This window comes from Lonchura striata, chromosome 4 (genome assembly GCF_046129695.1).
Source record: "Lonchura striata isolate bLonStr1 chromosome 4, bLonStr1.mat, whole genome shotgun sequence".
Taxonomy (NCBI): domain Eukaryota; kingdom Metazoa; phylum Chordata; class Aves; order Passeriformes; family Estrildidae; genus Lonchura; species Lonchura striata.
In genome coordinates, this window is record NC_134606.1 from 721608 (window position 1) to 739769 (window position 18162).

General features: G+C 58.1%; 2 protein-coding genes across 2 annotated transcripts; one reads left to right on the forward strand and one right to left on the reverse strand.

Annotated features, from left to right (window-relative positions):
- Positions 1–265: 265 nt before the first annotated feature.
- Positions 266–14756, reverse strand: CCT7 (chaperonin containing TCP1 subunit 7). The gene is made up of 12 exons (XM_021550262.3): positions 14707–14756; positions 13093–13246; positions 11639–11745; positions 10846–10971; positions 10231–10283; positions 8316–8487; positions 7197–7361; positions 6188–6376; positions 5587–5684; positions 4851–4983; positions 3404–3610; positions 266–1296 (listed from the first exon to the last, which is right to left on the reverse strand). Exons 1-12 carry the CDS (start codon positions 14710–14712, stop codon positions 1072–1074), a joined length of 1635 nt encoding a protein of 544 aa, XP_021405937.1. The 5' UTR covers positions 14713–14756; the 3' UTR covers positions 266–1071.
- A 211-nt stretch (positions 14757–14967) lies between these two features.
- PRADC1 (protease associated domain containing 1) lies at positions 14968–18043 on the forward strand. The gene is made up of 5 exons (XM_021550264.3): positions 14968–15046; positions 16012–16112; positions 16404–16513; positions 17163–17330; positions 17547–18043. The coding sequence occupies exons 1-5, from the start codon at positions 14995–14997 to the stop codon at positions 17665–17667; spliced, it is 552 nt and encodes a 183-aa protein (XP_021405939.1). The 5' UTR covers positions 14968–14994; the 3' UTR covers positions 17668–18043.
- The last annotated feature ends 119 nt before the right edge of the window (positions 18044–18162 follow it).

Sequence of the window (18162 nt, forward strand, 5' to 3'; positions counted from 1 at the left end):
TTCCATGAAGCAAAATGGAAAATGAAAATGCCCCTTTGAGCAGAAGCCAATTAAAATGTCACTGAGCAATACCCAAGAGATGAAGCACACACAGAGGTGCTCCATCCTCGCAGCACTCCTGGCACGTGCCTGGAGCCTGCCCTGCTCTGCAGCACAGCACCTGCTTTGAAACGGGCCAAAAACCAGCCTGAAAAGCTCATTTTTAACCCCAGGCCTGAGGCCTCCCCGTGCAGAATGAAGCAGAGAACAGAGGACAAGCCCAATCTGCCACTGAGACAAACTGGTTTTATTGTGCTGGAGCCTGGCTTCAAACTGACCAGCAGAACAAAACACAAACCAGTATAAATAGGCCCCAAAGACCTCCCTGCACTGGAGGAGGGAACGGTCTGGAGGAGGAAACACCCCCAGGGAGGGGAGGCTCCTGAGGAGGGAAGGGTCTGGAGGAGGAAACAATCCTGAGGAGACAATGCTCCTGAGGAGGGAAGGCTCCTGAGGAGGGAAGGGTCTGGAGGAGGAAACACTCCTGAGGAGGGAACACTCCTGAGGAGAGAACACTCCTGAGGAGAGAACGTTCCGTTCCTGAGGAGGGGAGGCTCCTGAGGAGGGAAGGGTCTGGAGGAGGAAACACTCCTGAGGAGACAATGCTCCTGAGGAGGGAAGGCTCCTGAGGAGGGAAGGCTCCCAAGGGAGGGAAGGCTCCTCAGGAGGGAAAACTCCCAGGGAGAGAATGCCCAGGCCAGGAAGGCAGCACAGGGCAGGGCAGGGCAGTTCCAGGGCAGGAGCTGCCAGGGCAGGAGCTGCCGGGGCAGGAGCTGCCAGGGCAGGAGCTGCCGGGGCAGGAGCTGCCGGGGCAGGAGCTGCCGGGGCAGGAGCTGCCAGGGCAGGAGCTGCCGGGGCAGGAGCTGCCGGGGCAGGAGCTGCCGGGGCAGGAGCTGCCAGGGCAGGAGCTGCCGGGGCAGGAGCTGCCGGGGCAGGAGCTGCCGGGGCAGGAGCTGCCGTGCCCGCGGCCCGCCCGGGCTGCCGAGCGCAGGGAAGGGGACGGAGCAGCCGCCATGGCGGCGTCACCGTCGCTCAGTGGTTGTGGGGCCGGGCCCGGCCGCGGCCGCGGGGAGCGGCGCCGGCGTCCACGGTGGAGCGGGGGTTGCGGATGGTCTCGTCCACGGACACGATGAGGCACGCGGCCTCCGAGGCGGCCGTCAGCGCGTTGATGCGCACCACGGCCGGCTCCCACACGCAGGCCGAGAAATTGTCAGCTATGTCCTCGTTGGTCACGTCCACGCCGTACCACATCCCGCCCTGAGGGACAGAGGGACACGGGGACAGAGGGACAGGATCAGTGCCACATCCTGCCCTGAGGGACAGAGGGACACAGGGACAGAGGGACAGGATCAGTGCCACGTCCTGCCCTGAGGGACAGAGGGACAGAGGGACAGGATCAGTGCCACATCCTGCTCTGGGGACAGAGGGACACGGGGACAAAGGGACAGGATCAGTGCCACGTCCTGCCCTGAGGGACAGAGGGACACGGGGACAGGATCAGTGCCACGTCCTGCCCTGAGGGACAGAGGGACAGACAGACAGGCTCAGTGCCACATCCCGCCCTGAGGGACACAGGGACAGGATCAGTGCCACATCCCGCCCTGAGGGACACAGGGACAGGATCAGTGCCCCATCCTGCTCTGGGGACAGAGGGACAGAGGCAAAGGGATCAGTGCCCCATCCTACCCTGTGAGGACAGAGGGGACAAAGGGGACAGGGACTGGTCAGGGGCTGTGTGGGACTTGGGGAAAGCCTGGGAGGGAAGGCCAGGCAAGGTGAAGGGAAAGGCTGGAGCCTCCCCCACATTCTGCTGTTAAAGGAAACACAGAAAATCCAAACTGAGTAGTCTTTGCTTTCAGCCACCAGTGCCAGCGGTGCCTCATGAAGGGGAGGCTCCTTCCAGATTAGGATCACAGAGTCACCAAGGAGGAAAAGCCCTCCCAGACTATCCAGTCCCAGCTGGGCCCCATACCCCCCTTGTAAACCAGCCCAGAGCTCTGAGTGCCATCTCCAGCCCTTCCCTGGGCACCTCCAGGGATGGAGACTCCAAACCTCCCTGGGCAGCCCCTTCCATGAAGCTGCAGAAGCCTCCCAGGCCTGGCTCCCCTCTGCTGCTGCCCCACTGCTCATTTGGGGCACTCCCCCCAGCCCCACCACCAGAGCAGCAGGGTGAAATGTGCTGGGAGTGACAGACCCCGAGGGGCAACCTCCCAGCCCTGGAGCTGTGATCTCCACAAGACCAGCACTCAGGACCTCCAGCCTGCAGCTCCTGGGCAAAATGCTCAGCTCAGCTGACTCCTGCACTCTGCTTTGCTAATGTTTAACACAGCAGCTCCTTCCTGAGAAATGATGTGTTTTTAAGGAGCAAATCAGAACTCCCAGCTCAGGAAGTCACCCAACGGCTGGGATCAAAGGGAAAACAGCTCCTTTCCATTTATAGCAACCTGTGCCAGGCCCACAGCTGATGTGAAACGAACAGGGCGTTTAATCAAAGGGGACCCGGCTCCAACAGGGCTGGGCTGAGCTGCCCCGGCTCTGACAGGCTCCAGGAGGGAGAGAGCAATCACACACATCCTCTGGGATGCCCGGTGTCTGAGGCTGAAAGATGTACCTGGGGTGTGTATTCTATTCCAGCTGCCAGAGATGGGGCAGGTATCTGTTCACTGGGCAGTTTTATTTATCTCTGCCACAGCCCATCCTGCCTCCAGGAGATCTCCTCTGTCCATGGGCCATTAATTATTAATTATCTCCTGTTCATGGCCACTGAGTGTCCCTGCATGGCTGAGAAAATTCCATCATCCATGGGGAGATGCTCTGCCCAGGGGAGGAGCCAGGAATTCCTACCTGGATCCAATCTGACCTGGGAACCCCACAGCAGCCTTTGCCCCCTGCATTCCCAGAGGAGCAGCTTTCTCCCCACTGCATTCCCAGAGGAGCAGCTTTCTTCCCCCTGCATTCCCAGAGGAGCAGCTTTCTCCCCACTGCATTCCCAGAGGAGCCCAGGCCCATCTCCCCCAGCCCTGGAGCTCCAGAGGAAAACTCCCCCCTTGTGCAGATCCTGCTCCAGCAGAAGCACAGCTGGCACTGCAGGAGGGCTGAGCCCCCCTGGGATGGGGCTGAGCCACTCCCTGACCCACAGGGGACAGGGCTGCTCTGACTCTGGCACTGGTTTGTTTGTACTATTGCATAGGTATCTTCAATTTTCCTAGTAAAGAACTGGTATTCCTATTCCCACATCTTTGCCTGACAGCCCCCTAATTCCAAGACTACAATAATTCTCCAAATTATAATAATTTCCCATCTCAGGGGAGGCTCCTGCCTTCCTCAGCACACAGCTGGCCTCTCCACAGGATCCCTGCCCTACCTGGGCGTGCTTGGCGCGCAGCTTGTTGAGGATGTTGGTGGCGTCGAAGCCGGCGTTGTCGCAGAGCTGCCGGGGGATGATCTCCAGGGCCTTGGCGTAGGCGCCGATCAGCAGCTGCTGCTTGCCCGGGATGGTGCGCGAGTAGTCCCGCAGGAACTTGGAGAGCTCCATCTCGATGGCCCCGCCGCCCGCCACCACCGAGTCGTTCTGCAGGGCCCGGCACAGCACGGGGCTGTCAGGGCGCCGCGGCGCAGCAGCCGCGGGCCTGGCTGGCCATGGCAGCCCACGGCAACCCATGGCAACCCATGGCAACTCATGGCAGCCGCGGGCCTGGCTGGCCATGGCAGCCCATGGCAACCCACGGGCCTGGCTGGCCATGGCAGCCCGTGGCAACCCATGGCAATCCATGGCAACCCACAGCAGCCCATGGCAATCTACAGCAACCCACGGGCCTGGCTGGGCATGGCAGCCCATGGCAATCTACAGCAACCCACGGGCCTGGCTGGCCATGGCAGCCCATGGCAACCCACGGCAACCCACAGCAACCATGGGCCTGGCTGGCCACAGCAACCCATGGCAACCCAAGGCAACCCACGTCCCTCATGCTGCTGTGCCTGGGACTGCCTGACAGCAGAGGCAGGGACGTGCCAAGAACCTCCAGCAGCAGCTCCAGTAGCTCAGCCCAGCTGTGCAGAGGATAAAGGGGGTTTGGGGACACTACACACAAAGGGAGGGATGGCAGCTCACAGCCAGCTGGGGCCAGGGAAACTTCCTCACTGCCACAAAGCATCCAAAACTAAAGATAATGGCAGCAGCACCTTGCAGCTCAGTTCTGCCGCTTTTCCAGGAGACAGATGAGGATGTTCTTTCTAAAAGCAACAGCTCCACAATTCCTGATGTGCTTCTCCCCAGCCCCTCAGGATATGCAGCCCCAGAGCTGCTTTTACCCAGAAGCCTTTCCTATAGCAACACATTTTTGTGTAACCCAGAAACACCCAGAGCTTGGCAGCATCACCCAGCATCAAACACACATCCAGAGTGCCCCTGGACTTCTCCTGGTGCCCCAGCCCGCCCTCAAGAGCCAGGGGACTGTCATGTCCTCAGACTGGGCACCACGAGAGGGGCTCTATGGGCATGGAGAGGAGACACATGTGCCATCAATCTGCTGTTCCATCTCCTGAAGATGCACCCAGCACAGCCAGGAGACTGTTCCCTTTAGGGTGGAGGATGGAGCAAGCAGGAGGTGCAGCTGCACAGAAGTGCAGGCAGAACCCAGGCGTGCCTGGAGATGAGCTGCAAACGCTGCCAAAGGCACACTGAGCCGGCCAAGGAGCTGCACTTGAGGGAATCCACGAGCTGTGCTCACTCTCCACAGAGCCCGAGGCAAGGCCTGGTGTGTGAGGAGGCTCCAGCAGCCCTGGCAGGACAGGGCAGGTGGCGGGCTCACCTTGATGGCCCTCCTGACGATCATGATGGCGTCGTGCAGGGAGCGCTCCGTCTCCTCCATGAACTGCTCGGCGCCGCCGCGCAGGATGATGGTGCACGTCTTGGCCTTGGGGCAGCCCGTGAAGAAGTTGTACCTGCCACAGGGAGGGTGTGGGCATGCAGGAGCTGCTGCTGGGCAGGCAGGGTGGGCACAGAGGCAGCCCTGCAGCCCCAGCGGGTCCTAAGCCAGGAACACACGGGTGACGTTGCAGATAACGCAGGGAAATCTGTTCCTTCCTGCTGCAGGGATCACAGAGTCTGCACCTGGCAGCAGCCAGCCCCAAACAAGACTGCTCCTCCAGCAACTGGAACCCCAGTGTACTGTCCCCAGCTTCTCCTGCACTGACAGGGAAATGTCAAGCTGGGACATCACAGAAGTGCCACAATCAACCCCAAAATGTGGGGGGTTTCCATTACAAATTCAACAGTACCACTGTGCTTTTTACAAGGCGCTGCAGAATAAACATGTACTTTTAAAAGTTTTTACAAGAGGTGTAAAAACTCAATGAAATCTTGCTCCTGCCCACTCCCCCAGCCTCAAAAAGCAGCTTCTGGCTACAATAAAATATACATTTTGTAACAACCTTGTTTTCATCTCAACAGCTTGAGAGATGTTGACCTAATGCTTTGAGCCCAGCTTTTCCACCTGCTAGGAGAGGGCTTGCACAGCACCCCCGGTCTGCAGCTGGTGTTTTTACCTCTCTCCCCCGATCTGAGTCTCCTCAAAGAGCTCACAGCGGCCCAGCACATCATCCGACAGGGCATTGACACTGGTCTGGATGGATCCCCCACAGGCCTGCAGGAATGGGGACAAACACAGCATTACACTGCTGCCAGCCCACACCAGCCTCCCTCCCCGCAGGCTGCACTCCTCAGGGACAGCCCAGCTGCTGAGCTGGTGCAAACCCATCCTGCAGATTCAGGAAAACCCTTCTCCCTCCCTCCCTCCCCTCTCATGGACCCAGGCCAACCCCTGACAGCAAAATAAGTCTGTGCAGCTTCAAGGTGCTGACTCAGGCTCCAGAGCCCAGGAGATACACAAAAAAAGCTCGGGAAAAAAACCACTCATGATGGAACAGGGGAGAACTCAGGAAAATAAACCTCTACTGATGCACTGATCAGACCTTTACATGTACCACCAGGCTGTCAGGGTGTGACTGCTCACCCCACCACGGAACAGCCTTGTCCTTTGAAACCCTTGTGAGGAGCAGTGGGATCAGCGAGCAGCTGCTTGGGAATGCCCGGCCTGGGGTGTCAGAACTGAGCCCAAAGGCTTTGCCCCAGGGCAGGGGAGCTCACCATCATGGTCCTCTTGAGATCCTCGTCCGGGACGCGGCCGGCACAGAACATGTCCCTGTCAGCGAAGTACTGCGTGGCCACGTCCCCAATGGGGAGCTTGGACAGGACCACCTTGGCTCCTGACTTGTGGATCTTGTCCAGTTTGTCATACAGGATGTTCCACTCTGCGTCCACGATGGCCTGGTAATCCTGGCAGGAGGACAGGGCACCGGTGTTCCTGTGCCAGGGGTGCCCAGGAGCAGCCCTGGCCCAGCGCCGCTCCCAGCACTGCAGGCAGCAGGGCCGTGCCCCATGGCACTGCCCAGATGGTGCTCCAAGGCCAGGAGCTCCTCCAGGCTCTGCTGGGTGAGCTGTCCCTGCAAGGCCGCTTGTGAGGCTAAGGCAGGCACCAGAGCTGGAGGCTCAGCACAGCTGGGGCACAGTGACAGCTCACAAACATGTCTTGACCCTGCTGTGCTTCCCAGGCTGCTGGAGCCTCCTTCCCACAGGGCAGCACAGCCCACCAGGTGTTTCCAAAGGGCAGGAATGAGCAGGAGGCAAACTCATTTATCATGGAATGGTTTGGGTGGGAAGGGACCTTTTAAAGGTCACCCTTGCCATGGCAGGGACACCCTCCACTACCTCAGGCTGCTCCCAGCTCTATCTAAACTCAGCTTGGACACTCCCAGAGATGGGGCAGCCACAGCCAATCTGGGAATTCCAGCCCAGCCCCTCCCCACCCTCCCAGCCAGGAATTCCTTGCCAAGATCCCAGCCCAAGCTCCCCTTTCCCAGTGGGAGCCATTCCCTGGCTCCTGTCCCTCTGTCCCTTGTCCCCAGTCCCTCTCCAGCTCTCCTGGAGCCCCTCCAGGGACTCTGAGCATTCCCTGGAATTTTCCCTTCTCCAGGGGAACATTCCCAGCTCTGCCAGCCTGGCTCCATCCCTGGAGCAGCTCGTCCTTCCCCAGGGGATGAGCAGCCCCAGGGGGCACAGGGATGAGGCAGCAGGCCAGGCTCCCCGTGGCTCTCACCTCCACCGTGTTGACTCTGATCTCGGCGTTGTCCTTCTCAGCTTTCAGCTCCAGCTCCACATTGAGCAGGGCGATTTTGGGGGACTGGTACTTCTTGGGCTGCATCTCAAACCCAGCATAGGAGAAGGTTTTCTTGAAGGCAACTCCAGCCACCAGCTGTGAGTCCTGGAACACAGGGATTTGCCTCAGGCTCAGCCCCCAAAGCTTTCTGCACAGGGTTAATAACAACTCCCACAGGACACCCCCTGCTTCCAGAGGCCTCATTTGCAAAGCCTTCCCAGCACTGTCTCCTCTGATTAACCCACTTTCAGAGGAAATAAGCAGCAAGGATTTCTTTCAGCTCACAAGAGCAGCTTCCTCTCTACTCCTCAAAACTCTGCAGCCAAGAACTCCTCACACAACCTTCAGATCAAGGAATGAGCAGTTCTCTCCCTGATCTCTTTCCCATTCCTCCCCTTTGAACTGTTGGGTATTTCTCATCCACAGCCCCACTGGAGGCTGGCTTTTGCTCTGGTTTGCCTTTCCAAGCTCCATCACCACCTCCTGGATTTTCTGCAGCTGGACATCCCTGTCCAATACCATTCACTGGCATGAGCTCCTTGGTTTCCTGGGTGAAGAAATCAAGATCTGAATCTCTCTTTCTCCACAGGGGCTGTCCCAGGATCAATCCCCTCCCAGATATCCAGTCCCAGACACAACAGGTTCTGCAGCACTGAGGCATAAACCACATGTCCCACCTGCCCTGCCCACCACTAAATCAGCTTCAGGAGGTTTGCCTTGCATTCTTCCCAGTAATCCTACATGCAACCAGGACTTCTGGATCCAGAATAACAAAGACTTCCCACAAAAAAACCATTAATTATTTGCAGAGAGATAAATGGAATTCTATCAGTAACTACTTTTGCTGCAGTGAGGTGAAAAATGTATTTAGCTCAAAAACCAGAAAGAAAGAAACCCAGCCCTACCTGCCGAGCTTCCTCCTCATACCAACAGCTTTGTCCCACTTTGGGAATTCCCCAACAGGCACTGTCAAGCCAAACTGCACTTCTGCCAGAGCCAAGGCACCACCAGAGCTGGGACCCCTGTCCCCCAGCCCTTCAGGAAGGCTCCAACACTTACTTCCAAAGCTCCTCCTTGCACCTTCTTTATCCCGATCATCTTGAGCTGCAACAAGTCATCCAACATCATCACAGCATCGACAACCATCTTGGAGAAAAACTCCTTGCTCTGGGAGATGAGCTTGGAGCTCAGGGCTGTGGCTGCACACTTTTCCAGGAGACTCCTCTGCTCACTGCAGAAAGGGAAGGAAAAGAAAAACAAAGGTTTGGTCACCTGTCAGACCTTTTCACAAGCCCCAAACACCATGTGGCTTTGTTAATCACAGGTTTAGGGTGGAAAACAACTTAAAGATCATTCAGTCCAGCACAGCCAAGGCCACCACTGCCCATGTCCCCAAGGGCCACATCCACAGGGCCCTGAAATCCTGCCAGTAATAGTGATGCCACCCCTACCCCGGGCACTTCCAAGGCCTTTCCAGGAAAGAATTTCCCCAGTGCCCACCCCGAGGCTCCCCTGAGGCCGTTCCCTCTTCTCCTGTCCCTGTTCCTGGGAACAGATCCCAAATCCCCCTGGCTGTCCCCTCCTGGCAGGAGCTGTGAGAGCCACAAGGTCCCCCTGAGCCTCCTTTGCTCCAGGCTGAGCCCCCTCAGCTCCTCAGGAACTCTCCATTCCCTTCCCAGCTCCTCAGGAATTCTCCAGCCCCTTCCCAGCTCCCTCAGGAACTCTCCAGCCCCTTCCCAGCTCCCTCAGGAACTCTCCAGCCCCTTCCCAGCTCCTCAGGAACTCTCCATCCCCTTCCCAGCTCCTCAGGAACTCTCCATTCCCTTCCCAGCTCCTCAGGAACTCTCCATTCCCTTCCCAGCTCCCTCAGGAACTCTCCAGCCCCTTCCCAGCTCCCTCAGGAACTCTCCATTCCCTTCCCAGCTCCCTCAGGAACTCTCCAGCCCCTTCCCAGCTCCTCAGGAACTCTCCAGCTCCTTCCCAGATCTCTCAGGAATTCTCCAGCCCCTTCCCATTCCCTTCCCTGCCCTGGACACACTCCAGCCCCTCAGGGTCTGTTTTGTCATGAGGGGCCAAAATCCTCTCTGACAGAGGCAAAGATCAGCCCCCTCCTGACAACAGGAAGAACAAGGCACAAATCCCAGACTGACGAATCTCAGTCTCCTTTTTGGAGCTTGAGCTAACTGACAAGGCTGACTGACTTTTATGCACCTAAAATCAGACAAGAGCAGGTGCTTCCTTCATGCCAAGGCAGGGAGATGTTTCTGAACCCCCCTGAAGGCAGCACATTCCCTGCAGTACTAACTCAGGCGGTGTATGTGCAGCAGTGGGTGACACAGGGAGATGTGGATCCAGCTGCCAGGCTCTGTCTCCCATGGGAACCACTCTATTTCCCATCACAGGACCACATCTGGTTTTTTTCCCAGCATTTTTTTTTTAATTTGGTTTGGACAACCCATTTTGGTTTATTCAGGATGCTTATGAAGTTGAAATATTTCTAATTAACTGCAGGTATCACTAAGGTCAAGAGCTGAAAATCCAGGGAGAAAAGGAACTCCAGTATTCTCAGCTCAGCTGATCACTGCTACGAGCTATCTACCTTGGTGTGTGACAGCTAAAAGGGGATCTGATCCTCAGGGGACTGCTGAGGTTTAACATTGCCACTGACTGCAGCAAGAGCTCCAAGACTCCACTGCTGCAAAAAGGAAATCAGGCCACTTATTTTGGAGCCCAGGTTCCTCAGTGAGCACTGGGACACACTGCCCTACACCATCCCTGCAGCCAGGTGGGAGCACAGCACTGCCCCGGAGGAGCAGGAAATTCCAGGGAAACTGGGAACAACCCCGGTGTGGGGCTGCAGCTCCAGGTGATGCAGCTCCTGGAGAGTCAGCCAGAGCCACAGGATTCAGCAGCACCCTCACAGCAGTCAGCTGGAGCCCAGAACAGAACCAGGTCACCTCCAAGGGAAACTTACTCTTTATCCTCCTTCTTCACGGAGACAGCGATGTCTTTGATCTTGTTCACAGCCTGGCAAAAAGGAACAGCTGGATTAATGATTTATGCTGAGCTGCTGAGACCTCCAGCCTCTCTCTTTGTATTTTATCTTTTGTTCTCTGCTTCAACGTCACTGAAGTTTCAAGTGTTTAAGTTATTCCACCCCTGCCAGAGCAGTGATTCCAGGGAATACACCAATACATGGGGAGTGGGAGGAGGCTCAGAGCTGCTCTGCTGTTCCTGATTTCAGCAGAGACCCTGGGAATCAAAGGGCTACTGAGGAGTGAACCTCCAAAAATCAGCTTACTGGGATCAACAGGCTCCAGGAGACACACAGGTTACTAAGAAGCAGCAGAGAACAGGAGGAGCAGAGAATGGGAAATGAGTTTTCCCATTTATTCCTTCCTCCTTGGAAAAATCCCAAAGGAGGTGACAGCACTCCAGAGGTACAGGTGGGTACAGCAGCCTGGCACGGGAGAGGCAGTGCTGCTGGCAGGGAGGCAGCAGGAGATGCTGCTGGCACTCGCCAGGGCTGTCCCTGGCAGTGTGTCCCTGTGCCTGTGGCTGGCCCGTGTCCCGTGTCCCGTGTCCTCACCAGCTGCGTGGCCGTGCGGAAGGCACGGATGATGATCTGGGGATGCAGCCCCTCCTCCACGTAGGGCTTCACCTGCTTCAGGAACTCGGCTGCCAGCAGCGTCACCGACGTGGTGCCATCGCCCACCTGCAGGACAGGGGACACCGTGCCACCCCCAGGCTGTGCCACCCCCACTGCAGACACCACCCGAGAGCAGCTGCAAAACCACTCCAGAGCTTCCAGGGAAAGCAGAGCTCAGGATTGTCTCTGCTCTCAGATTTGTGGCTGAATTCCTCAGTGATTCGGAGCGGTCTGGGTGGGAAGGGACCTCAAAGCCCATCCAGTGCCACCCTCTGCCATGGGCAGGGACACATTCTGCCATCCCAGGTTGTTCCAAGTCCCATCCAGCCTGACCTTGGACACCTCCAGGGATCCAGGGGCAGCCCCAGCAAATCTGGGAATTCCAGCCCAGCCCCTCCCCACCCTCCCAGCCAGGAATTCCTTCCAATATCCCATCCATCCTTGCCCTCTGGCAGTGGGAGCCATTCCCTGGCTCCTGTCCCTCTGTCCCTTGTCCCCAGTCCCTCTCCAGCTCTCCTGGAGCCCCTCCAGGCCCTGCCAGGGGCTCTGAGCTGTGTCTGGAGCCTTCCCTTCCCCAGAGGAACGTTCCCAGCTCTCCCAGCCTGGCTGCAGAGCAGGCAGGATAAAGCCCAGCACTCCATGAGTGACTCCCAGCAGGTAACACCAAGCCCAGGGCAGCAGTGGCACTCAGCTGCCCCGTGTGCCACCCAGGCCCACCAGGCTGCCCTCCCACCTCAGCATCCTGGGATTTGGCGATGTCCACCAAGGTCTTGGCGGCCGGGTGGACGACGTCCAGCAGCTTCAGGATGGTGGCGCCGTCGTTGGAGATGGTGGCTTTGCCTGGGGTTCGTGCAGAAAAGGGAGTTAAAGGCAGCTGTGCACTGGCAGGGGTAAAGCCCTGTCTCTGGGGGCTCTCAGCAATCTCAGCAGCCTCCTCTGCTCCACCAGAACTCACTCCTGTCAGCCCATTTGTGGAGCAGGTTCAGTGAAGTCAGTCTGAGAGCAGAACAACTTTCCACACCAACAAAGGTTTGGAATTCATTTTCCCCCTTCTCAAAGGCCTCCCTAGACAGATAAAACCATATTCTAGTCTGAGACTCCCATGAAGAAAGAGTCTAGAAATCATATTAGTTGTCATAAGAGAAATTTAAATTGAATTATCCTTTTGAACAAGGATTTATTACAGTTCCTACTTGGAAAAGCTACTTAAAGACAATACTAAACCTTTTTACGCCACCCTTCAGTAACAAAAGTAGTAAGTAATTATTATTATTTATTATTTATTATTATGGTGACTTCATACCAGTCTTTTCAAAGTGACCACAAAGTTCATCTCTAAATCACACTTCAAAAAATAGATTAAAAATCAGCCCAGGAACATCCACTGACCTCACACTCAGCCACAACTGCTGAGTTACTCCACAGGTATCATGAGCCTCATTTAAAAATAGAGATGACCAAAAATACCTGAAGAGAGGTTCAAGCCTCTCTGCTTCTCCTGTCTGGCACAGACTGACACTGGATGCATCCAACTGATGCCTCAGGTTTTGCTTTTCTATTTTTCAGGTTCTGTGCTGCTTTAGTGTGCAGGTCTGGGTTTTATTTTAGGGACTGATGAGCTCTCATCAGAAAGCAGGGACAAAACAATTCCTGCTCCAGCTGAGCACCAAGGACAATGATCCAAACCTCAGCCCAGGAGCACAAACACCGTGGGCTGGAGAGAGAAAAACCAGCAGGATGGGACTGATGGGCTGGAGCTGGAATGGGACAATGAACTCCAAGGTGCCAATGCAGCAGAACTGATCCCAGGGAGAGCCCCGGGAGTGCTCGTGCATTTTGGGACCATTTTGGGTCATTTGGGTGCAGCCCTGGCTGGGCTCTGGTGCAGCCCAAGGTGGATCCATGAGGAGATCCTGGAATAAATCCCTGCTTTAATCTTCAGCTCTGTCCAGCCCCTGTTCTAGGCCAGCCTTCCCAAGGCAGCACAACCCCCCTGGCTCTGCATCTCCTCAGGAGCTCCTGGGGAGCCATCAGGAATCCTCAGGCTGGACTGGCAGCTGTCAGGCAGGCAAAGCCCTGCTTTGTAAGGGGCCACCGAGGCAGAGCTGAGCCTGGCAGGGTGAGGCTGCTGGCACTGAGCAGACACAAAGCCGCTTTAACCCGCGCAGGGCCAAGGCCCGCACCCACCCCGATCGTCCACGATGAGCTTGTCCATGCCGCGCGGGCCCAGCGTGGTGCGCACGGCCTCGGCGATCACCTGGCACGCGTTGATGTTGCTGACCAGCTGCGGGATGCCCTGCGAGGTGTCCGTGCCCTCCTTCAGCAGGATAACCGGCGTTGGCTGCAGGGAGGAGCGCGGCACGGCCGTTAGCCCAGCCCAGAACAAACTCCTGCCGGCCCAAAAGGCACCCGTGTGCAGGAGCAGGACCTAAAACACGGCCTCGCTGCAATTCCCCTGCTCCACACCACCCATCCCGCTGGGAATTCACACAACTGCTCCGCCACAGGCTCGGGGACCACACAGGAATCGTCTTAAAAATAACGGGTTTTTGGGGCGGCGGGGCCCACCGAGGCGCTGATCTGATGCTGGCCTGGAGGAGACAGAACTTGCAGGAATTACAGAGAAGTGAGGAACCAAACAAGTCTGAGTGGCCAAAGCACCAGAGCAGCTGGGGCTGCCCCTGGATCCCTGGCAGTGTCTCAGGCCAGGCTGGACACTGGGGTTGGAGCAGCCTGGGGCAGTGGGAGGTGTCCCTGCCATGACAGGGGTGGCACTGGGTGGGTCTTAAGGCCCCTTCCAACCCAAACCATTCAATCATCTCAAAGGCTGAGCTCGGGCAAAGTCCAAACACTGCCCAAATTTGGGATGCACTGGCTCGGAACAGCCAGTTCAGAGGCAGAACTAAACTGAACTAATTAAGTGCTGAACCAGCTCAGCAGGCACACAGCAGAACTAAACTGTTCTTGTTGCACTGAGGAGTCACAAGCACAAGGAGATACTGCAGAGGTTGATGGGCACAAAAAACATCTCCGGGGTCTGGAGCATCTCTCCTCTGAGGAGCTGGGCCTGCTTAGGCTGGAGAAGGGAAGGCTGAGAGGGATCCCATCAATCCACACAAATCTATCCGAGGCAGTGCCAACACGTTGGTGCCAGACTGTTTTTGGTGATGCCCAGCAACAGCACATAAATTAAAACACAAGCAGTTCCCCCTCAACATGAAGAAGAACTTTCCATGGAGTGTGACAGAGCCCTGGCACAGCTGCACAGGGAGGGTCTGGGGACATCCCAAAGCCACCTGGGCACGCTCCTGTGTCACCTGCTCCAGGTGACCCTGCATAGGCAGGGGTTGAACTGAGCGATCTCCACCGTGACTATTCTGTGGAAGAGAACGTACAGCCTCCCTCCACACCCACAGCGCGGAGATCCCAAGGGAAACAGAACCGGTTATCCCCGGGGCAATCAGCCCGGAGACACATCCACCTCCCCGGGGCAATCAGCCCGGAGACACATCCACCTCCCGCATCCCGGCGGGGCCGGGCCGGGCCGGGCCGGGGGCTGCCGCTGCCAGGGCCCGCGGCCGGCGCAGCCCGGCTCCGGCGGGCGCGGCTCCGCCGGGCCTGCGCGCTCCATCCCCGCCGGCCCGGCCCGGCCCGGCCCGGCCCGGCCCGCCGCAGCCGCTCGCTGGGGGCCGGCGGGGGCCCCGCGGGCCGGGCAGCGCGGCGGGACGCGGGAACGGCGGGGACGGCGGGGATGGCGGCGGATGGCGGCGGATGGCGGCGGATGGCGCGGGGCTCACTCACCATCATCGCGGCGGCTGCTCGCTCCCGGCCCCACAATGCCCCGCGCCCGCCCAGAACCTTCCCGGGGGCGGGCCGGGGAGGAGCACTATTTGGCAGGGAGGGAAGAGGGCGCGCAGCGTGGGAAATTGAATAGATCACTATTTGGCAGCGAACGCCGCGGTGACAGCGAGCTGCCCGCGCCGGCTCGCGCGTGATTGATGGCGGCGCAGACCAATAGGAAGGAGCGCGGTAAGACCATGCACCAATGGGGAGCGCGGGGCGGCCCGGTGGGCGGGGCGGGGCGCAGCCATGCTGCTCTGGCTCTGGCTCTGGCTCTGCGTCTGCTGCTGCCCGGCCCGCGGTGAGTGAGGGACGGAGGGAGGCACGGAGCGGGGACAGCGATCACAACCCGGGCCGCGACCACCCGGGCCCCGCGCCCGCACCGCGCACACAGCCCGGGCATCCCGGGCCGGCCGCCTCCCCGCCCGGCGCCCCGCCATCCCGGTGTATTTCCCCTCGCGGCACCCCGGCCCCGCTGCGGTTCCCCTCCCGTGTCTCTGTCCGGTGTATTTCCTCTCCCAGCCCCTTGCCGTTCCCCTCCCGTGTCTCTGTCCCGGTGTATTTCCCCTCCCAGCCCCTTGCCGTTCCCCTCCCGTGTCTCTGTCCCGGTGTATTTCCCCTCCCGACACTCCGGTCCCGTTGCCGTTCATCTCCCGTACCCATACGGGGCATTCATTTCCCCTCGGTGCGCCCCCACCTAATTGCGTTTCTCCTCCTACATCCCGATCCGGGTGCGTTTCTCCTGCAATTCCCTGGGTGCACCTCGACCCAGTTTCCCTACCCAGCACCCCAATCTTGCGGCATTTCCTCTCGGTGGGGTCTGAGCCCCTCGGATTTCCCTGTGATCCAGGTGCTTTTCCCATTACTGCGCCCCAGCTCCATTGCATTTCCTGCTGCATCCTAATCCAAGTGCGTTTTCCCTCCCATTTGTGATCCTGGTGGGTTTCCCCTCTGTTCCCCTCGGTCTGGGTGCCTATCACCTCTCTCCCCTCCATGATCCAGCAGCATTTTCCCTTCCCCTTGAGCACCCAGTCCCGGTGCTTTTCCCATCCCCATCCCCTGTCAGTCCCTGGGAACTGCCACATCTGCCCTTGGAACACCCCAAAACCTTTGGGGAATTTTGGGACCTGGGCCCAGCCAGGATTTGGCATTGCTGGAGGGCGTGTTCTCTCCCCGGTGGTTCAGGAGTGATAACGGACTTCTCCCTTTTTTCAGGGATTTTGCCTTTAAGTTTCCCTTGCCTCAGCTCTGTCTTTTCACCCCCAGGATTACGCATCCATGAATATTTGTACTTCCAAGTGCTGAGCCCTGGAGACATCCGCTACATCTTCACTGCCACCCCAGCCAAGGATTTCGGTGGCGTGTTTGTAAGTATTAAAAACTGAATTTGCCACTTTGGGTCCCTCCATGCCAATATTGCTCCTCGCTGGGACTCAGTGCTTTGGGGTTTTGATTAAAATGGAGCTCACTGCTCTTCCACAAGCATCCCTGGCCTCAGCAGGATGCCAGAGTCAGGGACTGGCACCAGGGCTGGCTCTGAGCGTCCCTGAGCCTGGGAACCCAAAATCTCCCCCAGAGCAGCCCCCACAGGGATGAGCAGGGCGTGGGAGGGGGAGCAGCTCCGTCCCCCCGGCTCACCCCTGCCTGTCTCCTCGGAGAACACAAGGTATGACCAGATCCACCTGGTCCCCGCGGATCCTCCGGAGGCCTGCGGAGAGCTGAACAATGGGGTCTTCATCCAGGACCAGATCGCCTTGGTGGAGAGGGGGTAGGTCTGGCATGGTGGCAGCTGCTGGGGGACCCTGCTGGGCAGGAGGGGAGCCCTGGCCACATCTCCCCATCACTTCCAGATCTTCCTGGGGCTTTCCCCACATAGATAAACTGGGAAAATGCAAGGCTGTTCCTACCCTGGAGAATTGCATCTTGTATTTTTTAGCCTGTGGCAAGGTAGAAAAAATGCTGCCCGAGTTCAGATTGAGAATAGGTTTAGATTAGACAGTTGCAAAGAACTCTTCTCTGTGAGTGGTGAGGCCCTGGTACAGGTTGCCCAAAGAAATTCTGGATGCCTCATATCCCTGGATGTGTCCATGACCAGACTAGACACTGGGGCTTGGAGCAGCCTGGGACAGTGAGAGGTGTCCCTGCCATGGCAGGGGGTGGCACTGGATGGGCTTTAATGTCTCTTCCAACCCAAACCATTCCAGGATTTTACTTAATTTTTTTTTAGGAATGTGGGTGGCTTGTAGCTGAAATACAGACTCGGAGGAGCGGGGTTTGGAGGAGGTGTGGAATCAGGGAGACAATCCCTAGTTTGGGTGTGCCCAGGCCAGCTCTGGCAGGTGCAGGCTTTGGAGCAAGCTTTGGAGCTCGCTGCGGCCACCCCAGGTGGGTGACGGCGTGGTCGCTCTGTGGGGCAGGGGCTGCTCCTTCCTGTCCAAGACCCGCGTGATCCAGGAGCACGGCGGGCGCGCCGTCATCATCGCCGACAACGCCTACGACAACGACAGCTTCTACATCGAGATGATCCAGGACAGCTCCCGGCGCACGGCCGACATCCCCGCGCTCTTCCTGCTGGGCAGGGACGGGTACGTGCCCGGGCTGCTTCCCAGGGTGGGACGTTCCTGGCAGCGGTGACAGCCTCGTCCCTCTCGGCAGGGAGGGCCCGCTGCTCGGCGTGGCCCTGCCAGGCTGTGGCAGCCACATCCACGTGGATTCAGTGGCGGTCAAGGGGCACGTGGAGCTGGGCTGTGCTCTGGGCTTGGTGTGGCTCCGCTCTCCAACCCTGTCACCTCCATCCCCAGGTACATGATCAGGCGCTCCCTGGAGCAGCACGGGCTCCCCTGGGCCGTCATCTCCATTCCTGTCAACGTCACCAGCATTCCCACCTACGAGATGATGCAGCCCCCCTGGACCTTCTGGTAGCAGCAGAAGGCTGCTCAAGGACTTCCTGGTGCATCCCAGGACCTTAGGACCGGGTCTGAGGAAAGGATCCCAACATGCTCCAGAGATCTCGCTGGATTTGGCGACAGATCTTTCTGCTGGCACCGCGGTGTGGCCAAGCACCAGTGCTAGGGGGAACCTTGAGCCTGGCACCAACCTGTGACTGTGGGAGGGAGGTGAGGGCCCAGAGCAGGCCAGCACTTCCCAGGAAACATTTGACCTTGTGCTGCTGATTTGGAGGCATGAGGACTGGCAGGGATGGGGGAAGAGCGATACACACTTGGTCTACCAGCAGGGCTCACCCAATGTCTGTATATTTTTGTCTGAGCTAATGAAGTCTGAGTAAGTTTTAGAGAAAGGGAAGTTTCTCTTTTATTTCTCAGCAGATGAAGGGATAAATCTCATCCTCAATTTTTTTCCTAGTATAATTCTCCAAGTGCCTCCTGCAGCTGGGGCAGGGCTCAGAGCTTCATGGGA

Coding starts and splice junctions, on each gene's coding strand:
- CCT7 (XM_021550262.3), bottom strand. Junction 10,284..10,845: donor TCCGCACGGCCACGCAGCTG/GTGAGGACACGG, acceptor CCTTTTTGCCAG/GCTGTGAACAAGATCAAAGA. Junction 8,488..10,230: donor GTGAAGAAGGAGGATAAAGA/GTAAGTTTCCCT, acceptor CCCTTTCTGCAG/TGAGCAGAGGAGTCTCCTGG.
- PRADC1 (XM_021550264.3), top strand. CDS start 14,995: ATGCTGCTCTGGCTCTGGCTCTGGCTCTGCGTCTGCTGCTGCCCGGCC. Junction 16,514..17,162: donor ATCGCCTTGGTGGAGAGGGG/GTAGGTCTGGCA, acceptor TCTGTGGGGCAG/GGGCTGCTCCTTCCTGTCCA. Junction 17,331..17,546: donor TTCCTGCTGGGCAGGGACGG/GTACGTGCCCGG, acceptor CTCCATCCCCAG/GTACATGATCAGGCGCTCCC.